The sequence below is a fragment of the Pangasianodon hypophthalmus genome, chromosome 16, assembly GCF_027358585.1.
Source record: "Pangasianodon hypophthalmus isolate fPanHyp1 chromosome 16, fPanHyp1.pri, whole genome shotgun sequence".
In the NCBI taxonomy this organism is placed as follows: domain Eukaryota; kingdom Metazoa; phylum Chordata; class Actinopteri; order Siluriformes; family Pangasiidae; genus Pangasianodon; species Pangasianodon hypophthalmus.
In genome coordinates this window covers 2,385,970-2,405,446 of record NC_069725.1, presented here as the reverse complement: position 1 = coordinate 2,405,446, position 19,477 = coordinate 2,385,970, and the positions used below count along the sequence as shown (strand labels likewise).

Sequence of the window (19,477 nt, the reverse complement as noted above, 5' to 3'; positions counted from 1 at the left end):
GCGTGGCGAGCTGGGTCCTAAAGGAATAACAGGGCCACAGGGGGAGACCGGAGCAAGAGGGCTACCTGGAAAACCTGGTTTGATGGGCTTCCATGGAGAACCAGGCCCTCCTGGTGTCGCTGGAAAGACTGGTGTTCCTGTAAGTAGCTAATCAAGCTCAATTTTTTTTTTTTATTACATAGTGACACTTTTAATGTAGATCTGCATTAACGATTCTTAACGTAGCCTGCAATGGTGTAGAAGTTTTATTGGGAATATTTCTTTTAATGGTGTTTCTTTTAGGGAAATCTGGCGAGCGAGCAACATATCAGAGAACTGTGTGGCGCAATGATCGACGGTGAGATGGAAATTATATACGATACTCGCTAATACCATTGACTAGCATGTTGATTAAAATCTCGAAGGCTAGCTTTAGCATGTTCTACTCGATTGAAACCTAAAACGTAAGATAGTATGCAATAGTGTCCACTAGGAATAACTAACTTTAGGAATAGTGTGAGCTAGCTAATATGCTAGTAACACTGTCAAACCTGCCATCTCAGACCAGATTGCCCAGCTGGCTGCTCACCTGAGGAGACCGTTATCTCCGGGAGCTGTGGGTCGACCGGGTCCGGCTGGATCTCCTGGAAAACAAGGAGAACCAGGAGCGATGGGACTTCCTGGAGCTCGTGGTCCCCCAGGATACAGAGGACTTCCAGGAGATCTTGGAGATCCTGGTCCTAGAGGTGAGGAGAAAGAAGAGGGTTTATTCGTTTATTTCATGTATTCTGTATTGACAGAAATGCACAAAGTCCCTTTTAAAAAAATCCAATTTTAAGAGATTTACAGAACTGAGGAGACACTGTTCATGTTATGATCAAATTCTTGTAGGTGATTCTGGTGAACAGGGTGATAAGGGACCTGTTGGAAAAGCCATTGACGGGCCAGTTGGAGACCAAGGAGAACCAGGTAGGACTGATATTGTGTCAACATTAAACACAATAATTTCCAAACAATTTGTCTTTCCAGACCAGGAGGAAATGCTCAAATGTTAGTAAGTTAGGCTTATAATCCATACTGACTGTTAAGCAAATATTTAGCTGTCTTTCTAATAAATCAAGTTGTACTTAGATGTTAGTGTTAACCCTGTTGCTCCTCCTAACCTTCACCATCACAACTTTTAGTTTTGCAATGGCATATTTACTACAAGTGCTTTAACAAAATTACATTCTCCTTTAAAACCAGCTGAATCACAGAAGACATGTTCTTTCATTCTTGCCTTGTTTCTTTCTTTCGTTGTCTTTTCTTCTTTCTGTCTTGATTTCTTCTGTCTTGCTTTCATGTCTTTTCTTTCTTGGCCTTCTTTCTGTCTTACCTTCATTTCTTTTCTTTCTTTCCTTCATGTCTTCTGATTCATTCTTTCTTTCTTTCTTTCTTTCTGAATTGCTTTCACTCCCTTCTTTTTGCTTTGATTTTTTTGTCATCTTTGTGCCTTCTTTCTTTCTTGTTCTTTCTTGCCTTCTTTCTGTCTTGCCTTCATGCCTTCTTTCCTACATGTCTTCTTTCTGTCTTACTTTATGCCTTCTTTATTCTTTATAACTCTTTGCCTTTCTTTCTTTTTTTTACCTTCCTTTTTATTTCTTTCTCACAATCACCCTGTAGCCACTTCCATTCTTTCCTTCTTCCCTTGAAATTACCCCAGAGTTAGCTCTCCACAAGACAATATAAAAATGGAACTACAAAATTTGGATGTTAAAAACAAATTAAAAAATTACTCTACAAAGCCATGTAACTTGATTAAATAATGGATCACAGAACTGTGTATAGAATATTATCATCAGATACCTGGGTCTGACAATCCAATCTCATATCATATTTAACAGCTGAATTAGTGAAAGTAGAAGTTTTAACCATTCTGATCACCACTTTGCTATCACACATACAGTACATCATTAATGTGTTTTCTTTCTTCAGAAAAAATACTCACCCTCTCTCTGCCTTACAGGTCTCCAAGGAGTACACGGCATCGTTAAAGATGGACGTGATGGCGCACCTGGAGATCCAGGTGAGCCCGGAGAACCGGGCAGGGCGGGCAGAACGGGGCATCAAGGACCTCCAGGAATCTGCGACACAACAGCCTGCCAGGGCGCAGCGCCTCATGGGAAATCATCCAACCCTAAAAACCATTAAACATCGACCCCTTCGTCTTTTAAAAACACACCTGCACCCCAAGGAAGCAAGAACAAGCAAGATATTTAAATAAAAAGATTTGGGGGAGGGGTGAGAAATCAAAAATGAAGGAGCATCTTTGGAGTGTTTTAAAGAACTGCAAATGTTGAATAGGATGAACAGGAACAAGCGAGATGAGAGACTTCAAGCCGAGACTTGACCAAAGAAATCTAAAAAAGCAAGAGTTTGAAGTACCAATTTGTGTAGATGTGTAAAAAAAGAAAAAAACAAAATTACTGAAATGGTGAAAACTGGTCAGATATGTACATGTGTGCATTTAAAAAAAAAAAAAAAAAGTTACTCTTTTCCACAGTGTCTGTTAGCATAAAATCTCTATGTACAGAATCCTGTAAAGCAACAACTGGTGACTTTCTTGACTGTAATGAAAAAAAAAACACACAGAAAAGAGAGAAGCTTTGTACATCGTGGTTCTTTTGGACTGGAAAGAACAAATTTATCTTCAAAATCTGTCCGAGAAAACGAGAACGCATCAGCTCTGATACCGGAGCATCCCTCAGTATGTTGAATAATTTTGTATATTACTGCACAAATAGTCTTTTCCAAGGTTTCAGTATGTTTTTTTAAGCCAATTGTCAATCTTTTTGTATTGTTTCAGCTATTTTTTTTTTTTTCATTTAAAAAAATTTATGTTTGAAAACAAATCCCAATTTGACATAAAATAAAACCAACCCTGAAAGCATCAAGCAACATCAGATGCTTGACGAACTGTTACTGTACGATTAAAATCTGCAGGAGTTTTCACTTGTCTGAAATTTCCAACACATCCCACTATGTACTGGTGCTGTAAACTATTAAATATCCATGACTTTAAATACTATTTATTATGTGTGGGTGACTGTTGTATGTACAGTGAGACTCTACAGCATCGTGTTGTAAGAAATAAATACTGAATAAAGCCACTTTTCAGTAAAAACATCACTCTTCTCTTAGACGTCTAAGTCTATTAGCATTCACGTGGAGAGAAAAAAAAAAGAAATGCATAATACATAACCATTTATTCAAACAAAAGAAGTTACAGTACAGTGAAGTGTTTTTTTTCTTTTGTAATAATGTGTATTTATAAATATTTGCACTGAAATACAAGCTGCTGGTTTAATTCCTGCAAACAGGAATCTTCATTAAAACCTTAATAATAAACAAATAAACAAATTATAATTTTTAGAAAAACTTAACTATATGACAAAGCTTCCAACTTAAATTGTGCTGCGGAATTGTTTTACGGAAAAACGACGCCATCTATGGTTTGATATTTGCACAGGAGCTTATAAAGGTTTGCTATAAACACGCACAATTGTCAGGTTTTATAAAAACGACTGTAGGTAGAACCTGATCTAATCTGTAGCTGAGAAGAAAGATACAACCAAAGTTATGAGGAAGTTATGGGCTAAACTAAACTATATATGTGACAGCATGAATATAAGAATATAAAATACAAATGTTTGATCAGGAAAATATGAAATGTACATTAGAAGAGCAAAGGTTTTCATTTCTCCTACTTTTTTTTTTTCCTTTCAATGTAGACTCTGTAATGTAGGCAATTATCTTCTTATATAAAAAATAAATTAAGCAATAAATCAAAGAGTGTATCATCAATAAATAAATACATAAATAAATACATAAATAAAAATGTAAGTGTAAGTATTAATTAAAGCCAGATGAAGAGGATTACAGCCAGGACTAATGGAAAATTTGTTCTAATGCAAGCGCTGACTATAGCTATATGGCTGTACGGAGATAAGTCACTCCTTTGATGCTGAGTTTTCACACTCGGCGGCATCATTAGCGCAGCTTGGCTTGATCCGAACGCCGGTTTTCCCGCAGAACGTGTTTTGAAAGCCCTGAAGCAGAAGAGCACATCAAAAAACTTTAAATCCATCAAAATATGTGTAAAAATATATTAAAATACTTGACTGTCTAAACACTGAACATCCACTTTATTAGGAACACCTGTACCTGCAATTATCCCATCAGCCAATCACGTGTCTTCAGTAATGTTCACATCAAACATCAGAAAGAAAGAAAGAAAAAAAGAAAGAAAGAAAAAGAAAGAAAGAAATCTGCAGCATTTCTGCAGATCTGAAACACCATGTTGATAAGAGAGGTCAAAGGAGAATGACCAGACTGGCTCCAGGATACAGTATCTCAAATAACCACTCTTTACAGACGTGGTGAGCAGAAAAGCATCTCAGAACACATCAAATCTTAAGCTGGATGAGCTACAACAGCAGAAGACCACAACTGGATATGCTCCTGTCAAACCAAGCACAGGAATCTGAAGCTACAGTACAGTGGACACAGGATGGACAGTTACCTTACGATCTTTTTCCAATTCAATCCCACTTTTTTCTTCATTCTGATGTTTGATGTGAACTTTAACTGAAGCTCTTGACCTGTATCTGCATAATTTTACACACTGTGCTGATGCCACATGATTTGCTGATTGGATAACTGCATGAATAATACAATACTGTGAGTGTGTATATATTGTATATACTGTATGTACTATAGTGTAACATAACCACACTATGCGTAGTGGTTTGTGAAATCATTCGTATAAGACGAGGAGCTGAATAAGGAACTGATTTGCTATAATGTAGACCGTGGACCTGTTTTAGGGAGTCTCCGTAGACCTCTCTGATATATTTGAGATAAGCGGTTGTCCACTGAAGAGTCGTAGCTTTGTCAGTCTCAGCGTAGCAGAACGGCACCAACATGTTCAGCTCGTCGCAACACAGCCGAATTCTCCTCCTGTGAAAATCAGTACAGTGTCTTAGTCCTGAAATTTGTTCTGAAAAGTTCAGAAACTGATCCAAATGACTAAGTGTAGCTCACAACATAATATTTGGCTTTTTGTTGGCTTTTTTTTTTGTATAGGACCGAATACCTCTGCATTAAACAGCAGCCCTACCTGCGGTCTCTCTCCTTGAGGTTGTGTCTCTCTTTACGCTGCTTAATCTCTAAAGGAGGTCGGGTTCTTCGACCCGGTTTACGTCCAGGCATAATGCAAACTGATTTCCATTTTCCTGAGCCCTGCATTATATTGGGGTCCTGGGCTTGCAAAGTTTGGGCTCCACGCGTCCTGGCTCGCTTCACAGCTTTTCGCATTACCTCATCTTTTATAACGAGAGAAATTTGACAAAGAAATGGAAGAAAGAGAAAAAGAGCACAAGGGAAAAAATGAGATTTTTCTCCTGCAGGCTCACAATGAAACCCTAATCAAAGTGTTCATATAACATACAACAGCGAATTACATGGACATAAGCAAGAGTTTTTTTTGGAAAATCAAGAAGTTCCCGGAGTAATTATTAGTAAAATAGTAAAATATTGAAAAAAATCACAGCACTACATCTCTGAAATATGGAAAAAAACACATAGACAGTTATTTTGTATCCAGAAAGCTAATGAAACCCTTAAATTTAAAAAAAATGGATTAAAATAACTCTCTGAAACTAAAAAAAGAAACTAACCACTTTCTTAACTTTATCATATCCTTTATTACTTCAGAATTATTTTCAGTTACCCCAGGGTAATGTTTCCTTGTCACTGATATTTAGCTGGATTTTACTTTTCTTAAGCTACACCAAGCCACGAAGGTGAAAAAGTTCTTGTACATCAGTTTCCATTTCTAGTTATCCTATCCACCTTATTCCTGCGAGGACGATGTGAAGATAAACTACAACAGTATATTTAGGTATTTCATTTAATCTGCTGCTTCAGACATTTAAAACGAATGTAAATGTCATCAGTATGCAGCACACACACAACTGGATTGTCCATTTATTTCCATCTGTAGACTGCAAATAAAATCTCAAGCAAAGAAGTGTTTAAATACCCTAAACAAAGTAACTCATTCTGCATGTAAGGGTGTCTTCTTTACATTGAAACCTCAAGAAACATCACATTAACATCACGTTAAAGCCCCTTGTAGCCTGGACACAGCTAGAAGGCAGTTGCTCTTGTGTTTTCCATCAAAAATAAGGTATATAGATTAAAAAAATAAATAAATACTTGAAACTCTTTGCAGTTTTTCACTTAATAACTTTGATTTCAAACTGTTTTTTCATGTTGAACAGCAGAAACGTCATTTATTTTATTATCTAAACTGATCCTATACTACAGTGCAGCTGATTTTTCCAAAAAAAAGTGCACGTGTAGAGGTAAACGGCACCCACTTTCCACGTTGATGACCTGCTCCTCATTAGTTGTGTCAGTGTAAATGATACACGGTGATCTCGGCACAGAGTCAGCAGTCTTACTGACGCTGAGGTTCTTGGACGTGATGCATTCAGGGTGTTTGCTGCCCTCCAACAGCTGAGAGAAGTGTCCGAGCCCCTACAACATGATTACAGAGACTTAATGAAGCAAAAATAGCGACTTTTGTTCAAATCGATGCAAAACACACAGGCGGTGGAAAGTATACAGACACCCATACATCATGTAACTGAGTGAAGATGATGTTTTTTACTGAAATTTCAAGACCGTATGTTTGTTTGGGGCTTAAATTGCCAAATGACAATCAGATGGGGTGCAACTGGATACTTCTGGAGATGTAGTTTGGAAATTAGCATAAAAATGTTACACTATTCATGCCAAGGGATGGGCGATATGACAAAATATTTTTCTTATTATGGTACTTTGGCACTGGAAAACTTTCCACTGACCATCAGTTCAGGTTTTCAGTACCTGCTCAGGATTTTTTAAATTATTATTATCATTAATCGTTATCACAATATAGGCCATGTGACTAAAACAGGTGGCAAATGATCTAAAACCAGGTTCTGTTAGTCCTTGTTTGGGCTATTTTTTGTTTTTGAATGTGTATCACATAATTTTGGTTAAAAAAAAAAAAAAAATTCAGCATATACTGTGAGTAACAATAGAGACCCAGAATCTATGCTTATTATACTGTAAATTTTTCACACCTACAATACAATACATACAAGTATAAAATGAATATCATTCACTCTTAATACCAGACCCACTTGATTCCCTGTGTAAGGATGAGTGCACTCTACTGCAGCGCTCCTCTCTGCTTTGGGCCACTTTTCTGGCTGTGAATGCATTGCGATACCTGGCATATCCGTAGAGTTGTGAAGCATCGATAAGAATCTGCGAAGAAAAGAATTTCACTGTGACAAATACGACAATCTACATTTCTCGCCAGAATGATCCAGAGCTGTAGTGCTGTAGAAATGCTGTGTGTTCTGGATATTAAGGAAATTTCTCTAATTATGTACTAATTTATTGAGCGTCGGCTTGTTCGAATGATTTTTCTGATTTCCAAGGAGCTTTATTTACCTTTTTCCATCGCCGTATTCCTGACAAAAGAATGAAAATAATTCACAAGGACATTTTCAGCCCTACCTGCCCCTAAATTAGCTAAATTTTCTTTCGGTTCATTTGATTGAAGTGTGAAACTCAACCAAACTAAAGAGTAAACGGACTAAACATATCAATTTTGCTCTGATTTGAAGTCGGCAACAGATTAATAGGTGCGAAAGTGCTCTAAGGGAAACCAGGTGAATTTAAAAGTGCTTTTAAAAATGGTAACAAAAACCTGAACCAAAAAAAGTAACGGCTGTCCTCTGTTTCCTCCAATTCCAGACTCACGTACCATCAGGAGGATTCGAGAGCATAGAGAAGCCCAATGCTTTCAAATATTACTTAGATTAATCATTGTTAAAATGGAGATAATATTTTGAACTACAGCTCTATTGCCAGAAAATCAAAACAGAACACTGGTAAAATGTTATAATTAAACATTAGGGAACATTACGTATTCAGTACTGCAGCCTGTGACTCTTGTTTCTTGGTTAAATCACACGAGTCGCAGTTGAACCTCTTCTCCAAGCGAACCCGTGCAGGTGGGTTGGGTCTCGAACCAAGAGGAAGGACCCTCCGGTGATCGTTTCTCTCTCTCGCCGCTTCCATGACGCATCTCATCTTCGCCAGCACAGAGCTGGGAACCTCGCCGTTGCCGGTTGGCGTGCTCTCTCCTAAACTACTAATGCTACTCGGATCACTGTAAAGAAGCATTTTGACTTCCTGACTATCTTCGGATCCGTGGTTACTAGGCACTAAACCAAACTGCACGTCTGTGGGCACAGAGGACGAAGAAGACGCATCTGGTTGACACGCAGGTGACGTGTACGGAGACGGACACACCTTGCAGCTGTTTTCACTCTCCCGGTCTGTAGAAGATGGCGGATTTAACCTGACCTCTTCAGTGCCATCCTGAGCTTCCATGTGAGATTGAATGAGGTGCTGAAGGTGCGTGTATTCAACCTCCGTCATTTCCATAAGGTTAAACTCGGAGCTGACCATCTGACCTTGATCGTAACCCTTCTGACTGACGATCACGTTCACAGGCTCGGATACGTACTGACCCGAAGGAGGCGTCACGTACGATGTCTTGCATGCTACTGACGTGGTCATTCTCTAAAAAAAATAAATAAATAATAATAATAATAATAATAATAATAATAATGATAAAATAAGAGAAGAGAAGATTGTTTGTACGCTGGTTTTCAAACACACTAATAAAACATGTATTTATGTATTTTGTAGTTTCTTTGTCAAAGAATAATAAACAATCCTGGGAGATACAATTCACAAAATCCAAACTAAGTACAGTATGTGAATTTTCTGTATGGAATTATGTTATTTTTTGTGTCCAAACAAACTAAGAAATCGTACTAAATTATTTTTGGATAAAAAAATTAATGCTGAACCTTAAATCTGATCAAGGATTAAATCTGACATCTGGTTAAAATTATAATCGGACATTTCAGATTCAGATCTGAAGCAGATTTACTGAACTTTTTTTTTTTTAATAGTTATAACAGAATTGAGTCCAAATGAACTACTAAACCTTATTAAATAACAAGTATTACTGTAGGCCGACTGTTGTGCCTTTTTAAAGATTAAATCTGATCTAGGTAAAATTATAATCAGACTTTTTAGATCCAAATTTGAAGCAGATGAATTTATGGGATTAAAATTGTGGGGTTTTCTTATAAAACTGACAAATGTACTAATTCTTTTAAATGCCTATTATTTCAATAAATGATTTCAATAACATTTTTATTCAATAAAATGTGTTATTGTGTTAAATCTGAAAATTATAATTTCAGATTTGGATTTGAAGCAACTCGTTTCAGGATTTATGGATTAAAATTGTGGGATTTTTTAAAAATAAAACCCAATATAACATTTCCTTTAGATGACTGTTACTTAAAAAAATGATTTCTATAAGATACGTTAATGTTGTTGCTTGTTTAATTGAAGAGTTAAATTGTTAGACGTTTTTTTTTTTTTTTTTTTTTTTTCTGTCACAAAAAGTAGTTAGCATGTTGCTAAAACTGAAATTGGTCTCGCGCAGGCTGACAGGTTTCCCGCTCTGAGAGTGACACTGAGTCTCGCGCATGAAACGTCATTACCAGCTTAGCTCAAAAAAGCTAACGTTATTTAAACCGGTTTCTGTCGCAAATCATTTATACACCATCATACAGTGAGAAACTTTTTACCACTTGGTAACCCAGTTCAATCATTTCAACTTGTCTCACAGTTTGTCCACTTTAATACGACAATATTCCTTTTAAATAAAAATTAACCCAACCCTAGTGTTACATAGCGATGGTTCTAGCATTGTAGCTAGCTTAGCTACGTTTTTTAGCTACGTTTGGTGACAAGAAAACACATTTTTCTCGTTTTAAAGAAGAACAAACCTGAACGGTTGGTGAGTCTCGAGCACTTTCGAACGAATTCACGATAATAACAATATCAGAAGTTTCATTAACGGCCGTCGCTCATTTTCTGTCACGAGCTGTCAAATCAAACTCAATTGTATGACGTCATGCGCGGGCTCACCAGACCAGGTTGCCAGATCTTTTTAAATCCTGCCTTGTTAATTGTCAACACTGATCCCGCCTCAGGGCTTCTCAAACAATTTGTAGCACATTTTAACCTGTAAAATAAATTCCGTGATCTTCACTCAATACACAGTTATTTCATGAACATTATTTAAATGTGCATAATTAATATTTTGTCTATTTATTAGAGTGATAGAGCTTCCTATTCCTGAACTTTTCTGTCAACAAAACACATTGGAGTCCAGGTTGACGTGACTTGTTCTTGTTACTGAGGTCTGGATTAAATCATATTAAAATAGATATAAATATACTTTTTAATAAATAAACTTATATAAAGGTGGATTCTGGTTTTCACTGTAACTAAATTTTAAAAAAGTCACACACTCCTGGAGTACCCGAATCCCACCCCGTGAACCACTGGCCTGTATTACAATGAACTATTTATCTGTTTTTGTCCTAAAACTTATTATTTAGGAATATTTTTTCAGTGCAGGTATATCGGTTTTGCTCTCTTATTCTGTGTTTGAGCTCAGCATCACTCCAATTGTGTTCATTTAAAATAATAATAATAAAAAAAAATAAGCTATATGTAAATAAATTTAAAATAACTTGCTGAATCTTAGCCACTTTCAGATAAATAGGTTGTTAAAATGACCTTTTTTCCATTTAGACAAAACTTTTTTTGATAAAATATGGTTGTATGCAAAAGTTTGTTTTCTACATCCTAAGTTTTCTACAAAATAATAATTCAAGATTCAAAAACTTTGTCATATACACCAACTTTCCTTGTACAATGGCATTCTTAGTTTGTACATTCTCACAGACTGCAGTACAATATAAAGAATAAATAATAAGTAAAATAATGCTTTGCAAAATATTGTGCAGACTGGAAAAAGATAACTGAAGATTCCTTTATCCATGCTTTGACACGATTTGACCCCTGACACCTCGGCTCCATACTTTACCTGCCTTTTGGCGTGAAATATAATTCTATCAGTCGTTCATTCATCGTGGTGATCATGGCGGATCCGGAGCCTATCCCAGGAGCACTGGGAATGAGGCAGGAATACACACTGGATGGTACGTCGGTCCATCACAAGGCACCATACACACTCCACCCGGACAGTAACCTGAGCTCAGGATCAAACCGGGGACCCTGGAGCTGTGAGGTGGTCATGAGAAAAAAATATATCTACTTTACAATATAAAGTACTCTCCAAAAGTCTTAGGCACCCTATTTTTTTAGTACAAACTTTGTTACAGATGTTTCTTTTATGACTTCTACATTATTGATTCAGTACAAAAACATTTTAGATTCCAAACATTAGTTTTCCAGCACAAAATTAAATGTTACAGAAAAATGTTTGTATGTCGGTAAAGAAAGCAGCAGATTCCATAAGAGACACTTTTCAGACAAAAAAAAAAACATAATGAAGGCTGCTGGGTTTCGCTGCAGAAATAAGAAGCAAGTCGACAGTCAAAGTCTCCAGAAGAACTGTGGCTGCTTCTGCAAGATGCCCAGTAACACTTCCAGCTCATTTCCTTATAAAACTGCACTAATTGTACCAAAAGCGAAGGATCGTCACACCAAATATTGACTTTGTTTCATTTATTACTGTTTACTGCTCTTTATAGTATTTTTTTATGTAGAAACATTTACTTTCATTATTTCTGAAGGTATCTTTGCACTACAGCATTTCTTTGCATGTGCCTAAGACTGTTGCACAGCACTGTGTATATGTATAAAATAATTATTGAAGATTTATATTGAACCTCTATTGAAGATTCACTATAGGTCAGTAAGCATTCCTTTTATTCACTTAGCGAAAGATACACCTAAATTAAGTAATCAGATAAATATCATGGCCTTAATGAGCTTTCACAATCCCTTCATCTTCATAAGCAGGCCTTGATTTCATATTGATTTGATGCAAAAACTAATCCAGACTTTTGCACAAATGCATCACTTTTATGGGGTTTGTGCAAGTATGATCTGAATCTGACCAATCAAACTGCCTGACACATGAACTTTCAGTTCTAATTTTACTTTCAGTTCATTAAATTTAGACTAGTCTTAAATTAAAAGAAACAGCAATTCTGTATAGCTGTATTTCAATAAAATGAAGTGTGATAACCTTATTGAAAAATAAAATTTAACCCATTAAAAAAACACTTAAAGGAAAAAAAAAAACACAAGGTTTTATATTTTCATTCTTTAATGAAATAATCACTAGTAGACATGATGCCTTGTGATCCTTCATGTGAGATTATTAACAGCCTATCACTATGCCTTGCACTGCTTCTGTAGGAAAGTTTATAAAACATGTATGAACCTAAATGTACACCAGTATTTACACCTGTTGAGAACATCATTCAACTTCACCATGTACACAGAGTTCCCAATTTATTCCTTACTAAATCTGTATACTTGAAAAAACAACAACTGGCAACTCAGTCTATACATATTTACAGATATACACCGTTTTCAGTTTATTTGGTATACAGATATAATAAACAACAAACTGGCAACTCTGTGTTTAATATAATTAAAATAATTTTTCACAAAAAAAAAAAAAAAATCGTTTTTTTCCAAGAGAAAAGATTCAGTGATGTTGCTACAAACAAAAATGATAACTTTTAATTAATTACTTAACCGTGCAGACCGTTAGAACACTACTTTTTTTTTTAGTCTGACATGAAAAAAGTTGACAGCACCTGCAGAATACAGAAATCTCTCATTACTGTTTAAACCAAACTCTTAAAAAGTAAATTAAAGAAACTATTAATGTGATTTTTACCACAAATACTTTGTGTATTTGCTGACAAAGAATTTGAGCATATTCACCATTTTCATATGAACTTTCAGTCAGTTTACGTTCTTTGGCATTTATGCTCTAAATCAGCCGTTCTGGTTTTTTTTTTTTTTCATTCTTTGGCTATCTGAGAAGCAACTCCTTGACCAACCAGTGTGTGATCTACTTGTATTACCTCTGGACTAGGACCATATTCTAACACTTCCTCTATCAATGCCTGTTTTTGATATGTATCTCTGCTCATTTGCCTGTCTCTGCCGATCCCTCTTTCCCCAGTATTCTCTCTGGTATTTCATTCACTACTGTGACCTCTTCTTGCAGTGCTATTCCTTCTTCTTGCCTCTCGACACCATGGTTTTCCAGGACCATTATCCTGACTACTGTATTCTTCCTCCCTGTCTACAAACTCTTCCATTTCTCCTTCCTGAATGAAACCCTGACAGGTTTCTCCTTCTTGACTGTTTGAATCATCAAAGCTTCCTGATTTCAAACCTGCTTTACCAAGGTCACCCATGTGTCCTCTAGTGGGAGGACGCTGGGGCAAGTTACACTCGTTGTAAAGATAAGGCCTCTGCATTCTAGGGTTATGAAATCTTATTGGGCCACCAGGCGGTGTTGGGAGCAAAGGGCCAGACAGCCGCAGAGGGCGAATGTCTGGCTCCTTAGTTGGGCCATCCAAAAGGATCCGTGACTGTATCGGGTTTTGAAACTCGCTTGCATTAGGCACCTGTGGCCTTGGAGGTTTGGAGGTGGATGGCAATGAAAAATGGGGAGAACGTGGTTTGTCCTCAGGCAACTCTGTGTTCCGGGGTGGAGGCATCCTCTGGTCACGAAAATGTGGCGATGGGGCTCTTGGACCCCTGAAATTTTGAGGTGGGTTAAAGCGTGGACCTTTCATTTGAGCAGCTCTTTCACAACCTCTGCCACCTTCAAAAATATCAGGCTTTGAAAAATGTGGGTTGACTGTTTCCCTTTCTATTGCTTGAACTCTAAAATCATCAAACTGGTGAGATTTTTTCACATTTAATTCCATTCCTGGAAATTGAGATCCTTCAGGTTGGTTGTGTGGAGGGTTCCTAGCATGTACTGGACTCCGGGTTCGCTTGGGATGAGGAGTCGGATTCCTTTGACCTCTTGGTTCTTGTGGATTTAGAAAACTTTCATTAGCAAAATTCTGATCATAATCCCTTGAATCGTCTGAATACTGAAGTGGTAGGTGCCCTATTTCTGCCTCATCAAATGGAGGATCACAGTGTCTTGAGTCATTAAAATTTGCTTGCTCTGAAGCTCTACTGTCAGGCATATTTTCATGAAACTGCTGAGGTGGACCACGTCCTCTAGGGCGTCTGAATTCTGAAAATGGTTCTCTATCAACTTGGTGAGGTACATCACACCCCCATGAATCATCAAAGTCTTGTAAATGAGGGTCTCTGGTGTCAAACTCTCTTTGCGATGACCCTGCAAAGTGAACTGAACCATCAAACACGTTAGGACCTGAGAATGCGTCTCTGGGCCCAAAATTTTGTGGTCCAGAACCCTCAAACATTCCAGGTCTTGGGAATCGTCCCTTCGATCCAGAAGGTTGAGGTGAAGCTCCCTCAAACATCCTAGGAACTGGGCTTGGGCCCCTTTGTCTAAAGCTTCGAGGCCCAGAGCCCTGAAACATTCTAGGTACAGAGGTTGGACCCCTTGGTCCAAAGTCTTGAGATGGCCCACAATCATCCAATATCCTTGGTCTTGGACCTCTCGGACCTGCAGGTCTACAGCTCTCAAATCGCTCAGGGTGTGGAGCTCTGGGAATCCTGGGCTGCACTGGTGTATGACCTCTCGGACCACCCATCCTATGCTGTGGGCCTCTCCACTGAACCTCAGGTGCTCTTGGTCTAAACTGGTCTCTAGGATGGTGTATATTTCTGTGTATATCGTCTTCCAACTGTGGCAAATCAACGCTTGCCATGGAGTGAGCCCCTTGTGGTGTACAGTCTCTGGGATGTAAAGTGTCATCCATTGAGAAACTACTTTTCTGATTTTGTGGTGGCATCATTTCGGGATCATTTCCTTGTAAATGTGGTGGCCTCTGTGGCAAAACCTTTCGAGAATTTCTGGAGTAAGCCTTGTCAGGCTCTAGGAAATCTTCTTTCTCTATTTTAGGTGTCCTCTGAGGAAGATGATCAGACTCCTGCCATGATGACTGCTCATCTGTACCATGACTAAAATCAGTCTCATTATTATGAAGTACATTTCCTCTCTGACTACCATGCTGATGTCTGGTGTTATGGGACTCACTGTTCCTTCCTTGCTGTATTGATAGTTTCTCAGATTGTGGCTTGTTTTTCTGAAAATCTTCTCTTTGCAATGGATTTGCTTTGATTTGATTTGGTTCTAACTGCTCTTGCTTCTTTGGTTGCTCTCTATGACAGGACTGATCAGTTTCAGGTTTTGTAATATCACCTTTCTGTATTTTGGTTATTTTTGACTCTCCACTCCCAGAAGCCTCATTCTGAGATTTATCACTCTGAATCTGAGATTGCTCAGATGCTACATTGTTTGCACTGTCTGTGGAGTCAGTGTTGGGCTCATTCTTCTGTTTCGACGCTGAGTTCTCTTTTTGATTAGACGGATTATTCTCCAGTTTTGGAGATGTTCTACTCCGAGTTGAGCGTGATCTTGATGATGAATACTGCCTGTCCCTCCTACTACTATGTCTTGATGATGTACTTTTGTGATGGTGCCGCTCTCTCTCCCTCGATGATGCTCTTCCCTTCCTGCGACTACGACTGCGGCTTCGTCTGGAGGACCGTTCAGGAGAACGTCTACCTCTTCTGCTGTTTCCATCATCTTTTGACTGATCAGAGGTTCTTTTCTCATGGTATGACCTACGTGTCTCATGTCTCGATCGTCTTTGGGGAGGGCTGTGATGTTGTCTCCTGGATGTACGACTTTGTCTTGTTTTGCCTGAATCTTTTGATGGTGAATGAGAGTGTTGAATGTTCTCGTTACCAGATGATGAGGTACCTTCTTGCAGTTCAGATGCACCGAGATGTGTACTTTTTTCTGAATTCCTCACAGAACGCAACACTGTTGTATCAGCATTCATGGACCTTTTGTCATCTAACTTACCTAATGACATAACTTGATCATTTTTTGACAAATCTTTCTCTAGAGAATTGTTTGCCAGGCACTTGGTCTTAGAACTTTCCCTTTTTTCATTTACATTTTCTTTGTCAGTATGACCCATCGCTGATGGATTTACAGCATTCTGCCTCAGGTGTCTATATTGCCTCGGATCTCTATTCAGATTAATTGCTGAAGCAGTTAGTGATTTTTCCATTTCCTCATCTGGTTCCCTGCCGAAACGTGGTGGTGGTGACATGAGAGCATCAGAGACAGAAAAATGGGCCATGGAAACCCCAACGGCTGCTCTCTGAAGACGCAAAGCCTCCTCCTGTTCCTCAAGCTGGCGTTTCTGTTCCTCAATCTGCCGGTTCAAGTCTTCTAACATTTTCTGCTGTTCAGATAATGACATTGTTGATGACGTCCCATATTCAGAGGTGGCAGATTTATTATCTGTAAGGTAATTCTGCATCTCTTCAAAGACTGTGTCATCCTCTGGATCATATGCTACATCATCCTTTATTGCAGAGGCTCCTAATAATGGTTCAGTATCAGAATATTTTGTAGTATTACTTGTGTGAACGGAATCAACTTTATTTCCCAAATTATATTCCTCTTCTGGATCATAGGGCCTATCATCATCGCCATCATCGTCATTAGCACCAGCAGGTAATGTATTAGGTTTTGACAGTTCAAGTGGTTTAGAGGGAGTGAGATTTTGATATCCTAAAGCTGGATCATACTCTTCCTCAGGGTCATAGGGTCTATCATTATCATCAAACTCCACTGTAGTCTTAGGAGTCTGCTGATACTGTTGAATGATGGGGTCTACAGTCGGAGAAGGTATTGCTGGTTCTTTTACTGCTGTAGAAGTTGTCTCACTGGTATTCATTGCAGAATCAGGGCCTTGTTTCTTTTTACCAAATATTGTATTAAGAATGGTTTGGAGCGGTGTAGTGGTGGTGGAAGAGGTGCCACAAACTGGTGGGACACTGGAAGACGTGATCTTTGCAACATCTGCGCTGGTGTACGCTGGAGGAGTTACCAAAGCATGAATATTAGAAAGCGTTAATGTTCCAGAGGAAAGGTTTAAGGAGGACGAAGATGAATCAGGTGATCTCAAAGATGGTGGAGATTCAGGTGGAGTCGTGCTGAGTGCGATATCTGGGTCATAAGGTTCATCATTTTTAACATCAGGAACTGCAGATTTGGTAGGAAGGTTCATCACTTGAGGATCCTGTAGTGTCTGGATTCTTGGTCTTTTCTCATCAATGTCTTGTGTCTGTGCTCCGGGACGCTTTAGTTTCTGACAAACTGCCAGGCCAATTAGAAGATTGGGGTGATTCTGTTCAAGTCCTAATGGATGAAATTGGTAAAAATATGACAAAAAACAAATGAAAAAAAAAAATACGCAACCATATTCGTTATCAAAGCAACTTATAACTCTTTACATAATTACCTGGGCCTTCTATTGGCAGCAGTACCGAAGGAATGGACTCATTTGCACATAAAGGAATAAGATAAAGATCTTTAATATTGTTGCAAATGTTAGAAACCACTCCAAATCGGCTGCGACTGTTGAAATATGAGAACAGAGAGACATATGCAACCTCTTCTTCATCAGATGCTGGATAAAAGCGAATTAAAGACAGTTCCTGCAGAACAAAAAACACAAATGCAAGTAGTGAATTGATATTGCACTAAAAAGTTAGATACTACTAGAAAATTATTAAAAGTGAGTTGATGGGTTTACCTTTGTTAGAGATGTCTTTACTCTCTCAACATATTCCCAAACTGTTTGCGGCAATATCCGACCACCAATGTGAACAGTATCTGGCAAATCCTAGATAGAAGAACACAAAATGTTGGTTTATCCATTTGGCGAGGATTGTTCAACAAGCCAAGCAAGTACCAGGTGGCTTTAGGTTTACTTAATTCAACAGCAAGAAAACATGCAAAAATATTTGATTTTCCAGGTCTTTCGATACAACCTTTAAGTTTCAGAGAAACCAGTCCCATGATTTGTTTGCCCGGAAACATAACTGAGTAGCATGGCAAGCTAGTTAGTTTGTTAAGGTTATTAAGAGTATATCAGTTCCCACATAAAGGAACCAAACATGGCCATAGTCATTATCCTTTTCCTAAGTATCTGAGGTGACATGTCATGTTTGCACCCTGGACAAAAACTCAGCAAGTCATCACAAGTCATCAAGGATGATATTAGACTCTGGCTAGCATCTTTCATTTTTCTCAACATCATTAACTGCGAGGAGAATGTGCGTTACGCTAGCAGGACAGTTATATAATTATTTTATGATGCACTTTATTTGCATGTTCCTGATTCTGAGTAACGCAGCAGGCACTGGGACTCAGAACAAGAAGCTTCTGTTATAATTACAGCACTGATGTGCGTCACATCAAAGAAAAAAAACCTGGTGATGTGATAACAGCCTGTATAAAATAATAGCCTGTACACAAAATCTGCTTGCTTTGTCCACTTCTGAGAGCTAGGCTTTAAATGCTAATTAAAACAAGTTAAGAATCAGGAAGTTTTGTACTGTTGCAGCAGGTTATTCATGTTTAAACAGGTAGCATTGCTGTCAAAAATATCCAAGACATGTTCTGAGACCTTTTTCAGAACCTCTGCAGATCCTGAGATTATGCATCCCTTTGTAACAAACTTGGCCACCAACTGCATATTGAGAAACCCTTTCCATATCGTATCTTGTCTGGACAGGAAGTGACTTGTCTCGCTGTCTGCTGGGGTATGAGAGCTCGGCAATCTATGAAAAGAAACGCGAAAACATGACTGACATAATGAGATGCATTGTCATTTACTGATTGCTCAATGATAGCTAACTCACCTTGTGGTTAGACTTGGTGAACTGTAAAACCTTGGGATTGATGGGGCTGAGGGCTTCATCAGAATGGATTTGGGCATCGGTGGTGGAGGCGCTGGTGGCTGCGGAGGCTCAGCTGCCTTCGTTTCCTCGACAGTCTCCTTGTCACTAGGAATTGTGGATAGAGATTTGGGTGGATCTGGAACAGGAACTAGAGCAGAAACAGGAAGAGGAGCTGGAGCAGGAACAGGAGCAGGAACAGAAGCAGGAGCAGGAATGACAAAAGGAGAAGGTGCAGCTCGGTATCCTGCTGTCCGTGGATCCCTTCTTGTTATGGTCACTATGGAAACCGCAGGGATTACAGGCGGAGAAAAGTCCGTCTGAGCTGTCTCGGCACTACAGTCTTCTGCAGTTGGAGAAGCAGGGGACTCCATAACAGCAGCAGAATCATCTCCAAGTGCAGCAGATGGAGGCTTTTTATCAGATAAAGGGACGGTACATGGAGGTTTGTCCTCCTGTTCATTCTTTGGCTCATCCTTTTTCAGTGTCTTAGCGTCAGGATCCTCGTCAGCAGAAATCTGACCTACAGTACATTAAAAAGTGTAATTTA

At 38.5% G+C, this 19,477-nt stretch overlaps 3 protein-coding genes across 5 annotated transcripts in view; 1 reads left to right on the top strand and 2 right to left on the bottom strand.

Moving 5' to 3' along the window:
* col9a3 (collagen, type IX, alpha 3) overlaps positions 1-3,147 on the top strand; it is a 32,044-nt gene extending 28,897 nt beyond the window's left edge. Inside the window, exons 28-32 of the mRNA XM_034312196.2 lie at positions 1-139; positions 283-337; positions 543-725; positions 871-948; positions 1,985-3,147. The exon at positions 1-139 is cut by the window's left edge and continues 8 nt beyond it. Coding sequence (XP_034168087.2) covers positions 1-139; positions 283-337; positions 543-725; positions 871-948; positions 1,985-2,169 — 640 coding nt within the window. The 3' untranslated portion in view covers positions 2,170-3,147. The remainder of the gene's footprint in view (positions 140-282; positions 338-542; positions 726-870; positions 949-1,984) is intronic.
* A 77-nt stretch (positions 3,148-3,224) lies between these two features.
* On the bottom strand, positions 3,225-12,180 carry LOC113545693 (transcription factor-like 5 protein). Of its 2 annotated transcripts, none has more exons than XM_053240724.1 (7): positions 9,957-12,180; positions 8,006-8,667; positions 7,203-7,338; positions 6,402-6,561; positions 5,138-5,342; positions 4,836-4,977; positions 3,225-4,067 (listed from the first exon to the last, which is right to left on the bottom strand). In XM_053240724.1, the coding sequence occupies exons 2-7, from the start codon at positions 8,662-8,664 to the stop codon at positions 3,969-3,971; spliced, it is 1,401 nt and encodes a 466-aa protein (XP_053096699.1). In that variant the 5' UTR covers positions 8,665-8,667; positions 9,957-12,180; the 3' UTR covers positions 3,225-3,968. The 2 variants fall into 2 exon arrangements, with proteins under 2 accessions (XP_053096699.1, XP_053096700.1); XM_053240725.1 differs by having other exon boundaries at positions 7,212-7,338.
* A 118-nt stretch (positions 12,181-12,298) lies between these two features.
* si:ch73-181d5.4 (death-inducer obliterator 1) overlaps positions 12,299-19,477 on the bottom strand; it is a 32,978-nt gene continuing 25,799 nt past the window's right edge. For both annotated transcript variants that reach the window (XM_026944990.3, XM_026944991.3), the window contains exons 11-15: positions 18,892-19,450; positions 18,657-18,810; positions 17,781-17,870; positions 17,487-17,682; positions 12,299-17,383 (exon numbers count right to left, since the gene is read on the bottom strand). In XM_026944990.3, the coding sequence (XP_026800791.3) occupies positions 13,206-17,383; positions 17,487-17,682; positions 17,781-17,870; positions 18,657-18,810; positions 18,892-19,450 (5,177 nt within the window). In that variant the 3' untranslated portion in view covers positions 12,299-13,205. The remainder of the gene's footprint in view (positions 17,384-17,486; positions 17,683-17,780; positions 17,871-18,656; positions 18,811-18,891; positions 19,451-19,477) is intronic.